Below are 18,012 nucleotides of genomic sequence, written 5' to 3' on the forward strand. Positions count from 1 at the left end.
TCCCAGCCATGTGAAATCCATAGATTAGGGTCTAATGAGTTTATTTAAATTAACTGATTCCTTCATATGAACTGTCATTCAGTAAAATCTTTGAAATTGTTTCAAGTTGTGTTTATATTTCTGTTCAGTTGTCACGGTCGTCGAAAGAAGTAGACCAAAGTGAAGCGTGGTGAGTGCACATTTTCCTTTTATTTAAAATGTCGCCAACAAAACAACAAACATAGAAACAACCGTGAAGCTTACAGGGCTTTAGTGCCGCTAACAAAAGTTACCCACACTGAAAGGAGGGGAAAAAAAGGGCTACCTAAGTATGATTCCCAATCAGAGACAAAGATAGACAGCTGTCCCTGATTGAGAACCATACCCGGCCAAAACATAGAAATAAAGAAACATAGAAAACAAAACATAGAATGCCCACCCCACATCACACCCTGACCTAACCAAATAGAGAAACATAGTGACATCAATATATAATGACATACATATAACCAAAGATAAAATGATATGACTCGTTTCTGAAAGTTAGTCCCACACATTTTCAATTTTCAATTGCTCACCTCTCACTTTAGACCCCTTTCAGCACAAATAACCTACAGACCCTAAAAGTGTGTGTGAGAGAGAGAGTAGGAGAGAGAGAGAGAGAGAGAGAGAGAGAGAGAGAGAGAGAGAGAGAGAGAGAGAGAGAGAGAGAGAGAACGGGGCAGGTGAGAAGCGATATCTCCTAAAGAGAGCGAGAGAGAGAAAAAATGGGGTTAGGAGACACATCATTTTAACTAATATTTGATGTTTGTTTTTCAGAGGCTGTGATCAGACGATTCCAAGGTACCACCATGGGGCAGCTTGGGACAGTAATAAATTGTTAAATTGCTGAGCTCCGCTACTACCACTACTACACTACTACTACCACTACTACACTACTACTACCACTACTACACTACTACTACTACTACTTGTCTACTGCTACTACTACTACTACCACTACTTGTCTACTACCACTACTACACTACTACTACTACTATGTGTCTACTACTATTACTACTTGTCTACTACTACTACCACTACTACTACACAACTACCACTACTACACTACTACTTGTCTACTACTACCACTACTACTACTACCACTACTACTACTACTACTATTACTACTTGTCTACTACTACTTGTAGTATGAGTAGGAGCAACAGCAGTACTGCTCTACTAAATAGATGGAAAACAGTGACCCAGTGTTTATGACAAAGGAACTATCCTGTACATCCAAAGCACAGCACTAGTAAACAGATTATCTGCGACCACAAATAACTATGTGATGGTAAAGGGCAAATAATGTCAGAACATTGCCCTTGCATATTGTATGATCATTAAAGGAACTCCCATTATACCCAGTCACAGCTATTGGAACTACACAGTGGGAGATCATGACTTGTGTAGCCTTGAGGAAATATGAGCTTTACACAGCCACATCAGCATATGAGATAGGGGAGAGTGATAAGAGAGTGAGCTAACACGGGACATGGTTTAAAAGGCCAGGTGGTAGGCTAAGGCAGGTCACTCCTTAGAGTAGAGCCAGTCCAACCCTTCCAGCAACCATGACCTACAACGGCACTTGGAATGTAGACCGCAGCGAGAACTATGAGAAATTCATGGAGCAGATGGGTAAGAGATTGATCGTTTTTGGAAAATTTGTTTTGGGGGAAAGACTTTTGGGCACAAATGGCACAAATGCATTTGAAAGCAAAGACAAGTAGGCCTACAAGATGTATACATAAACAGGCATACAAAGTGCATTTAAGAAATAATGCAAATAATGTCAATTCACGTTTTGTACCACAGGCAAATTCAGTGTTTGTATAAAAGCTTAATGCATTAAGGGTTTTTAATGCATTAAATGCCTTTAGATTAGAGGACTATGTGTGCACCTTGCACCTAAGGTACTGTAAAATGAATGCATCATCTCTAGCCAGGCGCTGCACTGTAGTACATGCAGATGAAATATCTTGTATAGTTGTTTGCGCATGGTTCAATGAGATTTGGTATTGGACACATGGATTGTGTGTCTGTTCACAGGAATCAACATGGTCAAGAGGAAGCTGGCCGCTCACGATAACCTTAAGATCATCCTTGAACAAACTGGAGACAAGTTTGTCGTGAAGGAGGCCAGTACTTTCCGCACGCTGGATTTGGAATTTACCCTGGGAGTCACCTTTGAGTATGCCCTTGCAGATGGGACAATGCTATCAGTAAGCAATGCATTTATACAGTATTATATAGTATTATATTATTGCTGCCATACAGACAATAGCTGTGGAAGAGCCTAGGCATAGTTGTTATGTTGATGCATAGTGTATTCCCAGGATAATAAATTAGTAACAATATAATTGAATTGGTGCATACCACAATTCCACATATTTTATTCCTATCTGTTATTTCCAATAACAAAAGTTTATTGCATTATTTTTCTGTGCTCATAAGCTATTGAGAAGCTATTCAGTACTTGATAATGAATTGCAAAGTACAAGGCAATTATTCTTACTCAATAAAACCGTACAGTCCCTTTGGCTATGTTCCAATGTGTCCACACTAGGATACCGGTTAGAACACATTCACAATCCATTTCTTTATTGTGTACAGTATACTACTGTGCATATAAAGTATAACCACAGGCCTGATGAAGTATAAAACCTTTCAGCAACTAGATGAATATGATATAATATTTTGAGATGTGCAGCATGACTGCAACAACGATTACCTGGAATGTTGCCACTTGATTCTTGGACCATTATCATGATGAATTATTTGACCTTTCACCCCTCAGGGTTCATGGGGCATGGAAGGAGACATGATGAAAGGTACATTCACCAGAAAGGACAATGGAAAGGTGCTGACAACTACCAGAGCCATTGTTGGAGAGGAACTTGTACAGGTTAGTTACCCTCTCTGGAAAATGTTTTACACACCCTTAATGAAAACCTCCATAAAACGTATTTACACTTTTGAAGAAGAAAACAGGCAGCAGACCTTGGCCAAAGTACAAATCAAATGCTTGAAAGTACCCATCTTGATTTACCTTGGAGTTTGCAATGTTGGGACTATTCTATTGGTTCAATTGTACATAGCAAACCAAATCAAGTGCAGCATTTGACAGAAGTGTTTGTCATGGATATGAATTTGAACCAGGTCTGGTTGTAAGATATTTTTGTTGTCATAATAAAATATGTATATATACTGTGTATATATATATATATATATATACTCTTCCTCCAACAGAGTTACAGCTACGATGGAGTCGAAGCCCAGAGATTTTTCAAGAGGGGTTAGAGGAAACCGATCAACCAATCCAACCGCTAAGAACAAGAAGCGTTACCTTCAAATCCAGAATGATACCATTGTGACACTGAACATTTTACAACCTTTCCTAAGCCATTGGACCACTTCAGGTCTTTGTAACGCCAACATAATTATTAGCTGTACAAAAGTAACTATTTGTAATAGAAATGTATAAAGCAGGTTTGATTTGCACTTCAAGTTTTGATATTTTAAGAAGTAAACACATTTTCTGAATTTCTCAATGTGCACATAATGTATACAGATATTTATTGAATATTCACGATTAGATGAGTACAAGCACAGTACTGCAATACGCTATTGCCAATGACTGACTCACTGTTGGCAATCATCAATGGAAATCAAGTGACTTCATAAACCAGAGGCATACAAAACACGTTTACTGATTGCATAATTTTAAGTTTATTAAACAATGAATAAATATAAATGCATAGGCATCTCCAAAAATATAAAGTGTGCACAGTCAGCTCTACTGTACATGTTTCTTTTTAAATGGAACCTGTTCAACTTTCTCATGGAAAAAAAATGCAAAGGCACTCCAGATACAACAGCAGAGCAATATATACTAAGTCCATACTCCCAAAAATAGCCTGTGAGAAGCAAGACTTACATAAATGAATAATAAACTGTATATTACATGAATCATTTAATGTAAAGCATTGAAATAACCAACTTTACAATAAGCAAATAAAAACACTACCAGTGAGAACTGGGGACACATTTTCATGTTGAGCTACAGTAAAACATATAAAATGGGATTCATACAGTATTTCAACAGCCCAGGAACATTAGTGAACAAATACTATGACATCCATTTTTATTGGAAGGTCCCAGCTTGTTGAGTCCTACCCCAAATTATTTGAAAGCAAAAATGTCAATACTTATTTTACCACTACAAAATGTTTATTTTACTAGAAGTAATGGCAAAACCGTGAATTTCAAAGCAGCATGCATTTAAATAAATGCCCCAAATCAAATGACAGAACACAATTGGATTATGAGTCAAATAAATAGCATAATCCATAAAGAAAAATAAATGTTGTTTTGCTAACTGAAAAATGACAGCCAAGATGCTAAGTATTCAATAGCTTTTTTCTCGTAAAGATTTTTGCCCATAGACGCTGCACTACATTTTATGCCGATGAGTCAACATGTAGGACCTGAAACGTGAACAATTCTAATATCAGGAATATTGACTTGCATTGAATTTGTGCCATACATGCTAAAACATTTGGAGATAGTGGCCAGTTAAACAAAACCAAAGCATGGATTGCTGTCTTACCTTGTCCATAGACTGCATAGACCAATATGTAATTTGGGTGAACTATCCCTGTAAATTATTTTTCTGAAAGTACCAGGGTACTCTGGGACATGGGGCAAGATTCAGATTCAAGTTTTGTTAATGCTTCTGCCCAACCATGCAATTGCTGTATCTGTTATTTGCACATATTGCAAATGGATAGAGGAACATTGCAATTAAAATAAATCATTATGTTAATGAATATACATAGCAAAAGTATTCACCCCCTTGGCATTTTTCCTATTTTGCTGCCTTACAACCTGGGGGGGGTTGTATCATTTGATTTACACAACATGCCTACCACGTTGAAAATACAACATATTTGTTATTGTGAAACAAACAAGAAATGAGACAAAAAAATATAAAACTTGAGTATGCATAACTATTCACCTCCCCAAAGTCAATTCTTTGGGGGGGTGAAAAAAAAGGTGAACCTCCGCCCCAGTCTCAAATCTCTGGAGGACTGAGACAGGTTTCCCTCAAGAATTTCCCTGTATTTAGCGCCATCCATCATTCCTTCAATTCTGACCAGTTTCCCAGTTCCTGCCGATGAAAAACATCCCCACAGCATGATGCTGCCACCACCATGCTTCACTGTGGGGATAGGGTTCTCGGGGTGATGAGAGGTGTTGGGTTTGTGCCAGACATAGAGTTTTCCTTGATGGCCAAAAAGCTTAGTTTTAGTCTCATCTGACCAGAGTACCTTTTTCCATGTGTTCGGGGAGTCTCCCACATGCCTTTTGGCGAACACCAAATGTGTTTGCTTATTTTTTTCTTTAATGGCTTTTTTCTTCTTCTGGCCACTCTTTCGTAAAGCCCAGCCCTGTGGAGTGTACGGCTTAAAGTGGTCCTATGGACAGATACTCCAATCTCCCCTGTGGTGCTTTGCAGCTCCTTCTGGGTTATCTTTGGTCTCTTTGATGCCTCTCTGATAAATGCTCTCCTTGCCTGGCCCGTGATTTTTTGTGGGCGGTCCTCTTGGCAGGTTTGTTGTGGTGCCATATTCTTTCCAATTTTTAATAATGAATTTAATGGTGCTCCGTGGGATGTTCAATGTTTCGTATATTTTTTTATAACCCAACCCTGATCTGTACTTCTCCACAATGTTGTCCCTAACCTGTTTGGAGAGCTCCTTGGTCTTTATGGTGCTGCTTGCTTGGTGGTGCCCCTTGCTTAGTGGTGTTGCGAACTCTGGGGCCTTTCAGAACAGGCGTAGAAATATAAATATACACACTGAGATCATATGACAGATCATGTGACACTTAAATAAAGTTCACCTGTAGACAGTTTAACTAATAATGTGACTTCTGAAGGTAATTGGTTGCACCAGATCTTCTTTAGGGGCTTCATAGCAAAGGGGGTGAATACATATGCACGCACCACTTTTCAGTTTTTTTAATTTTTTGAAACAAGTAATTTTTTCCCCATTTCACTTCACCAATTATAACTATTTTGTGTATGTCCATTACATGAAATACAAATAAAAATCTATTTAAATTATAGGTTGTTATGCAACAAAATAGGAAAAACGCCAAGGGGATGAATGCTTTTGCAAGGCACTGTACGTATCCCCAGTTAACCGCAAGTGGTTTTGTCCATTGATGACTTAAATACCATAAAACCACAATGTAGCTCTGTTGCAATTTTTTTATAACAGGCAATGGAGTTGAGATATCTGGAATGTGCCATTTTCCTCTCACAAAGAAGCACTTTGCATGAGTAAACGACCTATAACATTTTCAATATGTAATGGCAAGTGATCCAAGGCAATGTCCAAATGCTGCAAAATTGCAACATAAATCATGAGCTGCAGTGTTCAGAAATCCCCATGGATAAAGTACCATCCCACCTATATAAAATAAGCAAAAGTGTCACTCTGTGGGAAGAAAATGTCACCCATAAAGTGTTAAACTATGAAGTGTTAAAGGTTCAATGCAGCCACTCAATATCAAATAGTTTCTGTGATTGTTCTCAATTAAAATGGTCAAAAAGAAACAAAAATAGCTAATTAGGAAATAGCAATTTCTCAAGCAAAAAAATTGCTAGGACTGTCTGGAAGTGTTTGAGTGGGGAGGGGAAAACTACAAAATTAAGTTTCTGCTGTTAATGGCATAGAGATTTGGAACTATCTTTCTTATTGGTCTAAAAACTAATTTACCGAAGGCCAAAACTCCCTCTCACCAAAACTTTGAGAAATTTCAAACAGCTCAAAACAGCTCTTACACTACAATTATCACAATTTTACAGTATTATTCCAACCTCATAGTTTGGAAATATATATAGAACACGGGAAAAATCTAGACTACACTGGGCCTTTTATCACCAAAACTGAAGCCATTTCCCATTGGGTTATTTACCTAATACGTAGGCGAGTAGCCTAGTGGTTAGAGCATTGGTCCAGTAACCAAAAGGTTGCTGGATCGAGTCCCCGAGCTGACAAGGTACAAATCTGTCGTTCTGCCCCTGTACAAGGCAGTTAACCCACTGTTCTCCGGTAGGCTGAATTTGTTCTTAACTGACTTTAGACTACTTAAATTTAAAAAAAAATATTCATATTTTCCAATCACAATGTGAATTATGAAAATGATATATGTAAAAAAAAAACATGAAAATAAGTAGAAGTTACGGTTCCTGGTTTTTAACAGGAAATGAACCGACTTATACAATGAAAACGGTATAAAATGAATTCTAATGTGAATGATATTTGTTTGGCTTCATTCAAAAACATCTAGAGGACAACTTGCTATCATCTTTATCAAAATTGTAATAAATTGCACCTTAAATTGCGATACTATCGGTGTCATTGACAAAAACATATTGACACAATCATGCTCGCATAGTGTCCCACACCTTGGCCCGGATTGAATCTGATCACTGCTTATAGGCATTGACAAAAACATATTGACACCATCATGCTTGCATACATTAGTATTCCACACCTTGGGACACTATGCTAATTTTCAGATTGAGACAACATTATCAGCACTTACCGTGAATAGGATCTCCGTGAATGTGGGAACATTGCCTTTAAAAGCTACAATATCTATAACCCGTGATCATATTGAATCCTTACCGTTATCTTCACTGAATAATATTTTTTTTTTAAGACAACTTAAAGGTTATTTTCACTGTTTTCAGACTTACCTCTATTTTTTCCACTTACTCTGAAAGTAGTCTACAGAGCCAGATAAACTGTCACCCACAGCTTTGATTTGTTTAAATAGCCACTACTAACAATGGGAGTGATAGGGGCAAGCTCACCATGTTCAACATTGCACGACAAAATCAACTCAAATACCTTCAAATCAGTGGTGTGAAGGTGAACGGCAAGGCACTGGAGTGACAAACCACCCTTGCTGTCTTTGCCTGGCTGGTTCCCTCTCTCCACTGGTATTCTCTCTGACCCAATTACTGGGGCTAAGTCACTGACTTCCCATGCCGTCCCTAGGAGGGGTCTAGCTTTTTTCACTATACTCGACATCATCTTCGTGTCCGTTTTTGCACCCCTTGGGCTCGTGGGGGAGATATTTTTGGGCTATACTCCGCCTTGTCTCAGGGTAGAAAGTCAGTGGTTTGTTTATATCCCTCTGGTGGTGTGGGGGCTTTGGCAAAGTGGGTGGGGTTATATCCTGCCTCGTTGGCCCTGTCCGGGGGTATCGTCGGACAGGGCCACAGTGTCCCCCGACCCCCCCGTGTCAGTCTCCAGTATCTATGCTGCAATAGTCTATGTGCCGGGGGGCTAGGGTCAGTCTGTCCTATCTGGTGTAATTCTCCTGTCTTATCAGGTGTCCTGTGTGATTTTAAGTATGCTCCCTCTAATTCTCCAATCTCTCTCTCGCTTTCTCCCCTCCCGGAGAACCTGAGCCCTAGGACCATGCCTCAGAACTAACTGACCTGGCGACTCCTGGCTGTCCCCATCCCCAGTCCACCTGGTTGTGCTGCTGATCAAGTTTCTGCTGTTCTGCCTGGAACCCTAACCTGTTTACCGAACCGGTTACCTTATGCCGGACCTACTCTTTCAACAATCTCGACCTGTCTCGACCTGTGAATGCTCGGGCATGAAAAGCCAACTAACATTTACTCCTGAGGTGCTGACCCGTTGCATCCTCTATAACCACTGTGATTAATGTTTGACCCTGCTTATTATCTATGAACGTTTTAACATCTTGAAGAACAATCTGGCCTTAACGGCCAGGTATTCTTATAATCTCCACCCGGCACATTCAGAAGAGCACTGGCCACCCCTCAAAGCCTGGTTCCTCTCTATGTTTCTTCCTAGGTTCATGCTTTTACATCAGCATTGCTTGCTTTTGGGGTTTTAGGCTGGGTTTCTGTATACACACTTTGTGACATCTGCTGATGTAAAAAGGGCTTTATAAATACACTGCTCAAAAAAAAAAAGGGAACACTAAAATAACACATCCTAGATCTGAATGAATGAAATATTCTTATTAAATACTTTTTTCTTTACATAGTTGAATGTGCTGACAACAAAATCACACAAAAATGATCAATGGAAATCAAATTTATCAACCCATGGAGGTCTGGATTTGGAGTCACACTCAAAATTAAAGTGGAAAACCACACTACAGGCTGATCCAACTTTGATGTAATGTCCTTAAAACAAGTCAAAATGAGGCTCAGTAGTGTGTGTGGCCTCCACGTGCCTGTATGACCTCCCTACAATGCCTGGGCATGGTTCTGATGAGGTGGCGGATGGTCTCCTCCCAGACCTGGACTAAAGCATCCGCCAACTCCTGGACAGTCTGTGGTGCAACGTGGCGTTGGTGGATGGAGCGAAACATGATGTCCCAGATGTGCTCAATTGGATTCAGGTCTGGGGAATTGGCGGGCCAGTCCATAGCATCAATGCCTTCCTCTTGCAGGAACTGCTGACACCCTCCAGCCACATGAGGTCTAGCATTGTCTTGCATTAGGAGGAACCCAGGGCCAACCGCACCAGCATATGGTCTCACAAGGGGTCTGAGGATCTCATCTCGGTACCTAATAGCAGTCAGGCTACCTCTGGCAAGCACATGGAGGGCTGTGCGACTCCCCAATGAAATGCCACCACACACCATGACTGACCCACCGCCAAACCGGTCATGCTGGAGGATGTTGCAGGCAGCAGAACGTTCTCCACGGCGTCTCCAGACTCTGTCACGTCTGTCACATGTGCTCAGTGTGAACCTGCTTTCATCTGTGAAGAGCACAGGGCGCCAGTGGCGAATTTGCCAATCTTGGTGTTCTCTGAAAAATGCCAAACGTCCTGCACGGTGTTGGGCTGTAAGCACAACCCCGACCTGTGGACGTTGGGCCCTCATATCACCCTCATGGAGTCGGTTTCTGATCATTTGAGCAGACACATGCACATTTGTGGCCTGCTGAAGGTCATTTTGCAGGGCTCTGGCAGTGCTCCTCCTGCTCCGCCTTGCACAAAGGCGGAGGTAGCGGTCCTGCTGCTAGGTTGTTGCCCTCCTACGGCCTCCTCCAAGTCTCCTGATGTACTGGCCTGTCTCCTGGTAGTGCCTCCATGCTCTGGACACTACGCTGACAGACACAGCAAACCTTCTTGCCACAGCTCGCATTGATGTACCATCCTGGATGCGCTGCACTACCTGAGCAACTTGTGTGGGTTGTAGACTCCATCTCATGATACCACTAGAGTGAAAGCACCGCCACCATTCAAAAGTGACCAAAACATCAGCCAGGAAGCATAGGAACTGAGAAGTGGTCTGTGGTCACCACCTGCAGAACCACTCCTTTATTGGGGGATGTCTTGCTAATTGCCTATAATTTCCACCTGTTGTCTATTCCATTTGCACAACAGCATGTGACATTTATTGTCAATCAGTGTTGCTTCCTAAGTGGACAGTTTGATTTCACAGAAGTGTGATTGACTTGGAGTTACATTGTGTTGATTAAGTGTTCCCTTTATTTTTTGAGCAGTGTATAATTGATTGATTGATGTTACTTAGAGGTGATTTTGCCACAGATTCTGAACATAGTGAGCTTTCCACTATCATTCCTTTTACTTTTTGGTTGGCAGTGGCTAAAGTTGGTCAAGTTAGCAGTGGTTGAAATAAATGTCTCTCCATGCATGTACCTTTTATGTCTCTCATGGCCTATAAAGTACATGCATGGTACTGTACGTGGAAAAATTCAGGCAGGTCCCAAAAAAAGTGAAGATATAATTGAAGTAGACCCAATAACATAAACCAATTGGAATTTGGATGTCGGTTGGATACAAATGTAAAGTATGCCATGCGCATGCTCATACTGTACACATCACTATTGTTACCTCTTTATAAGTCCTCATGCAGGTTGGCTAACATTGTAACAGCTGTCTATTCAGCAGGATAACAAGTATGCAAACACAATGTTAGTGTTTGTATTCTGAGATTGCTGAATTTGGTGCTCATATTCGGAAATAACATTTGTGTTGGCCACACAATCAGGGATGCACATTACCTTAAACCAAAAGATACACCTCTTGATCCCAGAGGTCAATGTCACACTGTAGCAAGTGTATATTCAACAGGTTATCATTAAATTTTACTGTAATATGCCTTGGACTGCCCTTTCCAACTTCCAACTCATCTATCAACATACATAAACATTTTTCTCTCTGACTGTGGACTATCAAACTGTATCTTACTTCAAAATACATATAAATACTTCTGCAACCCACAGTGCATCAGTGATTTGGCATTTGACACTGATTTCAATTGAAGTTCTAAGAGCAACACCTTTCCAGTCAGCAGACTCTTTGGCATCCAGTTCAATAGATTATTTTCCATGGACATCAGACCTATGAGTAAGAAGAGGACAGTAGATTACTATGATATGGATCATACTGTATGTGTACGCCATGAATATGCCATGAGTACATTTCCAAGAAAGAAATGCCATTTAGCAGATACTTTTATCTAAAGCATACATAAATTGTTTATGGGTTAATTGCCTTGCTCAGGAGTAGAACGACAGATTTTTAGCTTGGCAGCTCGGGGATTTGTCCAGCAACCATTCGTTACTGGCCCAACGCTCTAACCACTAGGCCCACTGTCCTGTGTTCAAAGCACAATGCTCTACCAGCTAAGCTACAGAGGCCCGCATTACCAATGTGCTATAGAGCTTGTTACTAAAAACATTTCTTGTCCTTATACACTTCTTGTACTGCAGACCTGGGTAAAATATATAATGTAAAATATTTTCAAATACATTTCATTTGGTTGAGTACAATGAAACCAACACAACAGTAAAAGAAGTGCATCACGCAAACTAAATATTTCTGATTAACATATATTTTAAAGTATTCAACCTATGTATTTGACCCAAGTCTGGTTTATTGGTTGTGCATTTTTCAGCTCTTGTTTTTGCTTGTTTAAGTTGACATTTTAGTCATTTAGCAGACACTTTTATCCAGAGCAGCTTAGTTAGTGCATTTCTTAAAGGCCCAATGCAGCTGTTAATTTATCAATATCAATTCGTTTCTGGGTAACAATTAAGTACCTTACTGTAATAGATTTCCATTAAAATGGGAAACAATTGCTTTTTAGTTAAAAAAAATTCTGAAACTAAAAATTTGCTCGGTCTGGGAGTGGTGAGGGGAAACTGAAAACTAGCTGTCACTGGCACAGAGGTTTGGGACTTTCTTTGTTATTGGTCAATTCATCAATTTATCGCATGGTGATGTCACCATGGAAAGCCGAAACTCCCGCCCATGCAAATCTGCTGATAATACGGTAATGTGTAGATTGTATTTTCAACCAGCAACTATCAGATACAGTGCGGGTAGGCTAGTCTACATGATGAGATTATTATATATAAGATATACAGTGCCTTGCGAAAGTATTCGGCCCCCTTGAACTTTGCGACCTTTTGCCACATTTCAGGCTTCAAACATAAAGATATAAAACTGTATTTTTTTGTGAAGAATCAACAACAAGTGGGACACAATCATGAAGTGGAATGACATTTATTGGATATTTCAAACTTTTTTAACAAATCAAAAACTGAAAAATTGGGCGTGCAAAATTATTCAGCCCCTTTACTTTCAGTGCAGCAAACTCTCTCCAGAAGTTCAGTGAGGATCTCTGAATGATCCAATGTTGACCTAAATGACTAATGATGATAAATACAATCCACCTGTGTGTAATCAAGTCTCCGTATAAATGCACCTGCACTGTGATAGTCTCAGAGGTCCGTCAAAAGCGCAGAGAGCATCATGAAGAACAAGGAACACACCAGGCAGGTCCGAGATACTGTTGTGAAGAAGTTTAAAGCCGGATTTGGATACAAAAAGATTTCCCAAGCTTTAAACATCCCAAGGAGCACTGTGCAAGCGATAATATTGAAATGGAAGGAGTATCAGACCACTGCAAATCTACCAAGACCTGGCCGTCCCTCTAAACTTTCAGCTCATACAAGGAGAAGACTGATCAGAGATGCAGCCAAGAGGCCCATGATCACTCTGGATGAACTGCAGAGATCTACAGCTGAGGTGGGAGACTCTGTCCATAGGACAACAATCAGTCGTATATTGCACAAATCTGGCCTTTATGGAAGAGTGGCAAGAAGAAAGCCATTTCTTAAAGATATCCATAAAAAGTGTTGTTTAAAGTTTGCCACAAGCCACCTGGGAGACACACCAAACATGTGGAAGAAGGTGCTCTGGTCAGATGAAACCAAAATTGAACTTTTTGGCAACAATGCAAAACGTTATGTTTGGCGTAAAAGCAACACAGCTCATCACCCTGAACACACCATCCCCACTGTCAAACATGGTGGTGGCAACATCATGGTTTGGGCCTGCTTTTCTTCAGCAGGGACATGGAAGATGGTTAAAATTGATGGGAAGATGGATGGAGCCAAATACAGGACCATTCTGGAAGAATAAACATATCCAGGTGTTAGAATGGCCAAGTCAAAGTCCAGACCTGAATCCAATCGAGAATCTGTGGAAAGAACTGAAAACTGCTGTTCACAAATGCTCTCCATCCAACCTCACTGAGCTCGAGCTGTTTTGCAAGGAGGAATGGGAAAACATTTCAGTCTCTCGATGTGCAAAACTGATAGAGACATACCCCAAGCGACTTACAGCTGTAATCGCAGCAAAAGGTGGCGCTACAAAGTATTAACTTAGGGGGGCTGAATAATTTTGAACGCCCAATTTTTCGTTTTTTGATTTGTTAAAAAAGTTTGAAATATCCAATAAATGTCGTTCTACTTCATGATTGTGTCCCACTTGTTGATTCTTCACAAAAAAATACAGTTTCATATCTTTATGTTTGAAGCCTGAAATGTGGCAAAAGGTCGCAAAGTTCAAGGGGGCCGAATACTTTCGCAAGGCACTGTATATATTTGTATTTGTCAAATGGCAGTCAAGCATCGATCATCATGTCACCAGCATAAGACCTTCGATATATATCGGAAAGGAGCATCAAGATCAATGTGTACTTTCACCACCATGTGAAGTTCATCATCACTTATCACCTGTAGCCTAATGAACTTCATGGTTTACCAAGCCGTAGTGGGAGGACCACACACCATATCATCGCGTGACTCCAAGTTTACTTCCATATGATGGCTATCTATTATATCAATACATGTCTATAAAGGCGTTTCCAACCCCATTTCTCGCATGATACATTTTACAGACAAAAAAAATCCCAGGTCGAACAAACAAATGATCTATCGGCATTTATAAAATTGTATTGAAACGGTTTCCATCACAGCTGTCATGTTTTTTTTTATACGCTATCACTTTAGTCGCATAAAAACGGTGGATGGAAACATGGTTACTGTAAGCAAATATTTCCTCAATAAGTAGCAAAGTCAGTGCATGTCCTGAGTAGTGGTATTGAACAGCTTAAATCCTGGTATACAGATCAATATATATTTTTTACTGCATTAAATTAAAATAAGAAATGTCATGCATTATCATCTCCAGGGAAATTCAATTATTTTGTGTCTGCCCTTCTCTCACTGATTTTGACTCAGGCGAGTGCAGCATGCCGTGCAGTAATGCTTGTACAAAATAAACTGCATCTATATTCATAGAAGGATCTGGTAGCGGAGCCATTAAAAAAGTGCTGAAAAGAGGAACTGTGTATCACTTACCAGATAATCCCATCACAAATAGCCACACTCATCCAGTGCTTTGGCTGTCACTGGGTTCCATTTTGCAGTGGGCTTATTGCTGTTATGGCCTGTTTTCGAGGAAAAAAATAAAACAATATAGATGAAGATGAACTCAATGCAAAAACACACATGACATTTTTTATGTTTTTATTTTTATTTTTTACAGATGACGTCAAAGCAAATTTTGGGCAGATGCCAGCATTTAAAATATTTGGATGCTTTAATATTTATGCTTTATTGCAGTTGTAATTTTACTGTTGAGACGACTTGTACAGTATGAGGAGAACATGTCGTTTTGGAACAGTGTACTACTGTACATGAATGTCCGTAGGTGTTTTTACAAGCCGCTGTGACTGTACAAGCTTACCTGCATCAGGCCGGGTTTTGGGTGGGTCTAGCATGGAGTGTGTGTTTGCGGGGTGCAGGTGGTGGCTGGGATGTTCTCGGGGCTCCGAGATAGCCGAGAGTAGGAGGGGTCGCTGGTGATGGTACTTAAGTCTGTATGTGTCCGTCATGCAATTGTCCACGCTGAAGTACGTGGTGAGGGAAACCCCTTGGGCTGCCGCTGACTCGGCTCCAGGTGGCCTGCAGATGGGCAGCCTCTTCTCACTTTCACCCGACGACGGGTTACTCCTCTCTGGGTCCGAGCCCGACTTGGAGCTGGCACCCGACGAGGGCCTCTGCAGAGGGCCATTGGATTCCGACCTCCGGTTGGGGCTGGGGGTATGTGAGGCCGAGGTGGGCCAGACGCTGGGCCGGGGGCTGGTCTGGGAGGGCTCCTGGAGTAGCCTGGGATTGAAGCAGTGGCGGCCAACATCCCCCTGGTGAGGGGAAGCTCGCTGGGCGGATTTGGGGTGAGGCAGTGGTGGCGTGATGGGCTGATGTTGAGATGAGGGCTCTTCCAGTTCGATATGGGGGGGTTGGTGGAAGGCCAGGTGGTGGGGGGGACAGGGCAACTTGGACAGAAGGGGCTTGCTGTTGCTGGAGCGGTAGGCACTGTCCTCTGGTTCTGAGAGATTCCCAGTCAGGTTGTCGGAGCTGTTCCACTCCGAGCTGCTGGGTTCACCCAAGCGCCGCAGGGCGGGGCTATTGCCATGGTGACCACCTCTGTTGTTGTTACTCATCTCTGGCGATTCCATCATGTGACTGCTCCTGTTGTCTGAGGAGCTAGCGTCCCTCTCTAGACCAGCTCCTTTCTTAGAACTACAGGGGCTGTATCTACATTTCTGTCTGTAGAATAGAACACAATATACTTTCTAAATGCACAAAATATGGATGTACACATTGACAATTAACGACATTAAACATATCAACATAACATTACCTTGAACTTGGACTACTTTTCAGGAGATGTGAAACTTGATGGTCGCAATTCTTTCCCTGAGTTGTCAGTTGATGTTTACCTAGAAGAAAAATAGACAAAGCTGAAATTAACACACTCACTGCTTAGGACAAAATGAAAATGAAACCCCAAAATGATGCAATCACCAACATTTTCTGGAGTTATTTATTTACATTATTTATAAAGTATGGATCGTTTTTTCCCCACGATAAATCTTGATATTTTGTCCAAGGGAAAAGTAATACAACTTGGGGGTGATTCCATTGAATAAATTAAATTAACAGTTAATCAGGTCTATTTATTCATGATTTCTAAATTAGGAATAAGGATTTTACATTTTCATTTAAACCACCATTTTCTAGAGACACAAAGAAAATAACACCTAATCGCAGAGAAGAGAAAAAAAACGAACAGAGCAACACACAGGAGAGACATTAGAGCAGGAGAAAGAAAGAAAGAAAGAAAGAAAGAAGAGAGAGGGATGGACAAGCAGGTAGACACAGACACAGAGACAGAGAGAGAGAGAGAAAGAGAGCAAGAGAAATAGGGAAGGGCCTATTTTCAGGGAGATAGCCTATTTGTCTCACAGTGCCAGTGAGTTGGGGGAGTAAAAGCAGTTCTGTTTTTCTGACGCACGATGGCACCACAGGGTTGATCTCCACCGCCATTGACCCTGCTGCTGGATTGACCAATCGGCAGACGGTCAGCACAGCAGGAGGCAGTATGCATACTAAATTCATCCACTTTAAAAATAGAAGCATACTTTTTTTCCCTTCCTGCCACTGACCTAGAGGTCCATGCAAGGATAAAAGCTGTGGGAGTCGGTTTGGCTCTAGATTCACACAGGTTGACTGTAGAAGGAAGCATTGCTATAAGCTAACATATTCAGGTGAAGGGATAAAACATGTTCAACTCTATGCTCTTGCATAAAACTATGAAAGAGTGTTTGCAGCCAACACTCGATCACATGAAAATTTAAAAAAGGGGCCAGCACTTGATTCAGTTGCAATAAAAGCTTTGAATAGCTTAGCTTTTATATATTTTATGGGGAACATATCCTACTGGAGCACACAGCGCTCTACACACAAGCTAACATATTAACAACAATGACTAAGGCGGAAACAGTCAAGTCCAGCTGCGGCATCTGAACAAGCATTTGGGGATTACTGTCAGATGAATGAATGTGGAGGGGCTTAATGGGTGAACAGGTTAAATCAACTTTTTGGCATTCTAGAGACCAACAGTCAACCAGCGCACAATCCAAATTGACATTCTGTGTACATTTATTCACTCATACGGTGTTTAAAATGTTTATTTTTATGTGATTTTATGTGATTTTATGTTATTTATATGTCCTCTTTAGCCTCTGAACACACATCGGATAAAACTTGACAAAAATGCCACATAAGATACAATGGAATAGAATATCATATTTTTCATCAAATACACATAGGATAAAATGTGAATAGAAGGTAATCTTTTCCCTCAAATTCACATAGGATTTGTGCATCCTGTCAAAAGATGTTGCGAGCACAGAATCTACAAATCTAGAATATAGCTATCAAGGCAGACTGCAACAAACTCCCTCTAGGAAACAAAGTCAATAGGGTCGAGCTTTGGCAAGGTTTAATAAGATCTCCCTCTCAACATGACAACAACAAATTATCAAGTCAGGATGTTACTGTATTTTTATATTTTGCCTACCCTCATTCACAGTGTGGAAAATAGTCAGAGACCTACAGTACAACACAACACATATCCTACTGTACACTACACATGTCTGATAGATTTTGACGTGTTACTTACAGTACTGCTATTTACAGTAGCAACAGTAGGCCATTTGTTAGCTCGGCTCAAAATCTATTTCCACACTAGGTTTATT

The 18,012-nt window shown here is 40.7% G+C and overlaps 2 protein-coding genes across 2 annotated transcripts in view; one reads left to right on the forward strand and one right to left on the reverse strand.

Moving 5' to 3' along the window:
• The first annotated feature begins 1,243 nt into the window (after positions 1-1,243).
• On the forward strand, positions 1,244-3,591 carry LOC139374164 (fatty acid-binding protein, intestinal-like). Its single transcript, XM_071115175.1, has 4 exons — positions 1,244-1,656; positions 2,068-2,240; positions 2,816-2,923; positions 3,268-3,591. Exons 1-4 carry the CDS (start codon positions 1,590-1,592, stop codon positions 3,316-3,318), a joined length of 399 nt encoding a protein of 132 aa, XP_070971276.1. The 5' UTR covers positions 1,244-1,589; the 3' UTR covers positions 3,319-3,591.
• A 143-nt stretch (positions 3,592-3,734) lies between these two features.
• The window catches only part of LOC139374928 (inactive ubiquitin carboxyl-terminal hydrolase 53-like), a 62,400-nt gene continuing 48,122 nt past the window's right edge, over positions 3,735-18,012 (reverse strand). Inside the window, exons 16-19 of the mRNA XM_071116173.1 lie at positions 16,113-16,191; positions 15,156-16,018; positions 14,768-14,856; positions 3,735-11,456 (exon numbers count right to left, since the gene is read on the reverse strand). Coding sequence (XP_070972274.1) covers positions 14,780-14,856; positions 15,156-16,018; positions 16,113-16,191 — 1,019 coding nt within the window. The 3' untranslated portion in view covers positions 3,735-11,456; positions 14,768-14,779. The remainder of the gene's footprint in view (positions 11,457-14,767; positions 14,857-15,155; positions 16,019-16,112; positions 16,192-18,012) is intronic.

The sequence above is a fragment of the Oncorhynchus clarkii genome, chromosome 19 (genome assembly GCF_045791955.1).
Source record: "Oncorhynchus clarkii lewisi isolate Uvic-CL-2024 chromosome 19, UVic_Ocla_1.0, whole genome shotgun sequence".
In the NCBI taxonomy this organism is placed as follows: Eukaryota; Metazoa; Chordata; class Actinopteri; order Salmoniformes; family Salmonidae; genus Oncorhynchus; species Oncorhynchus clarkii.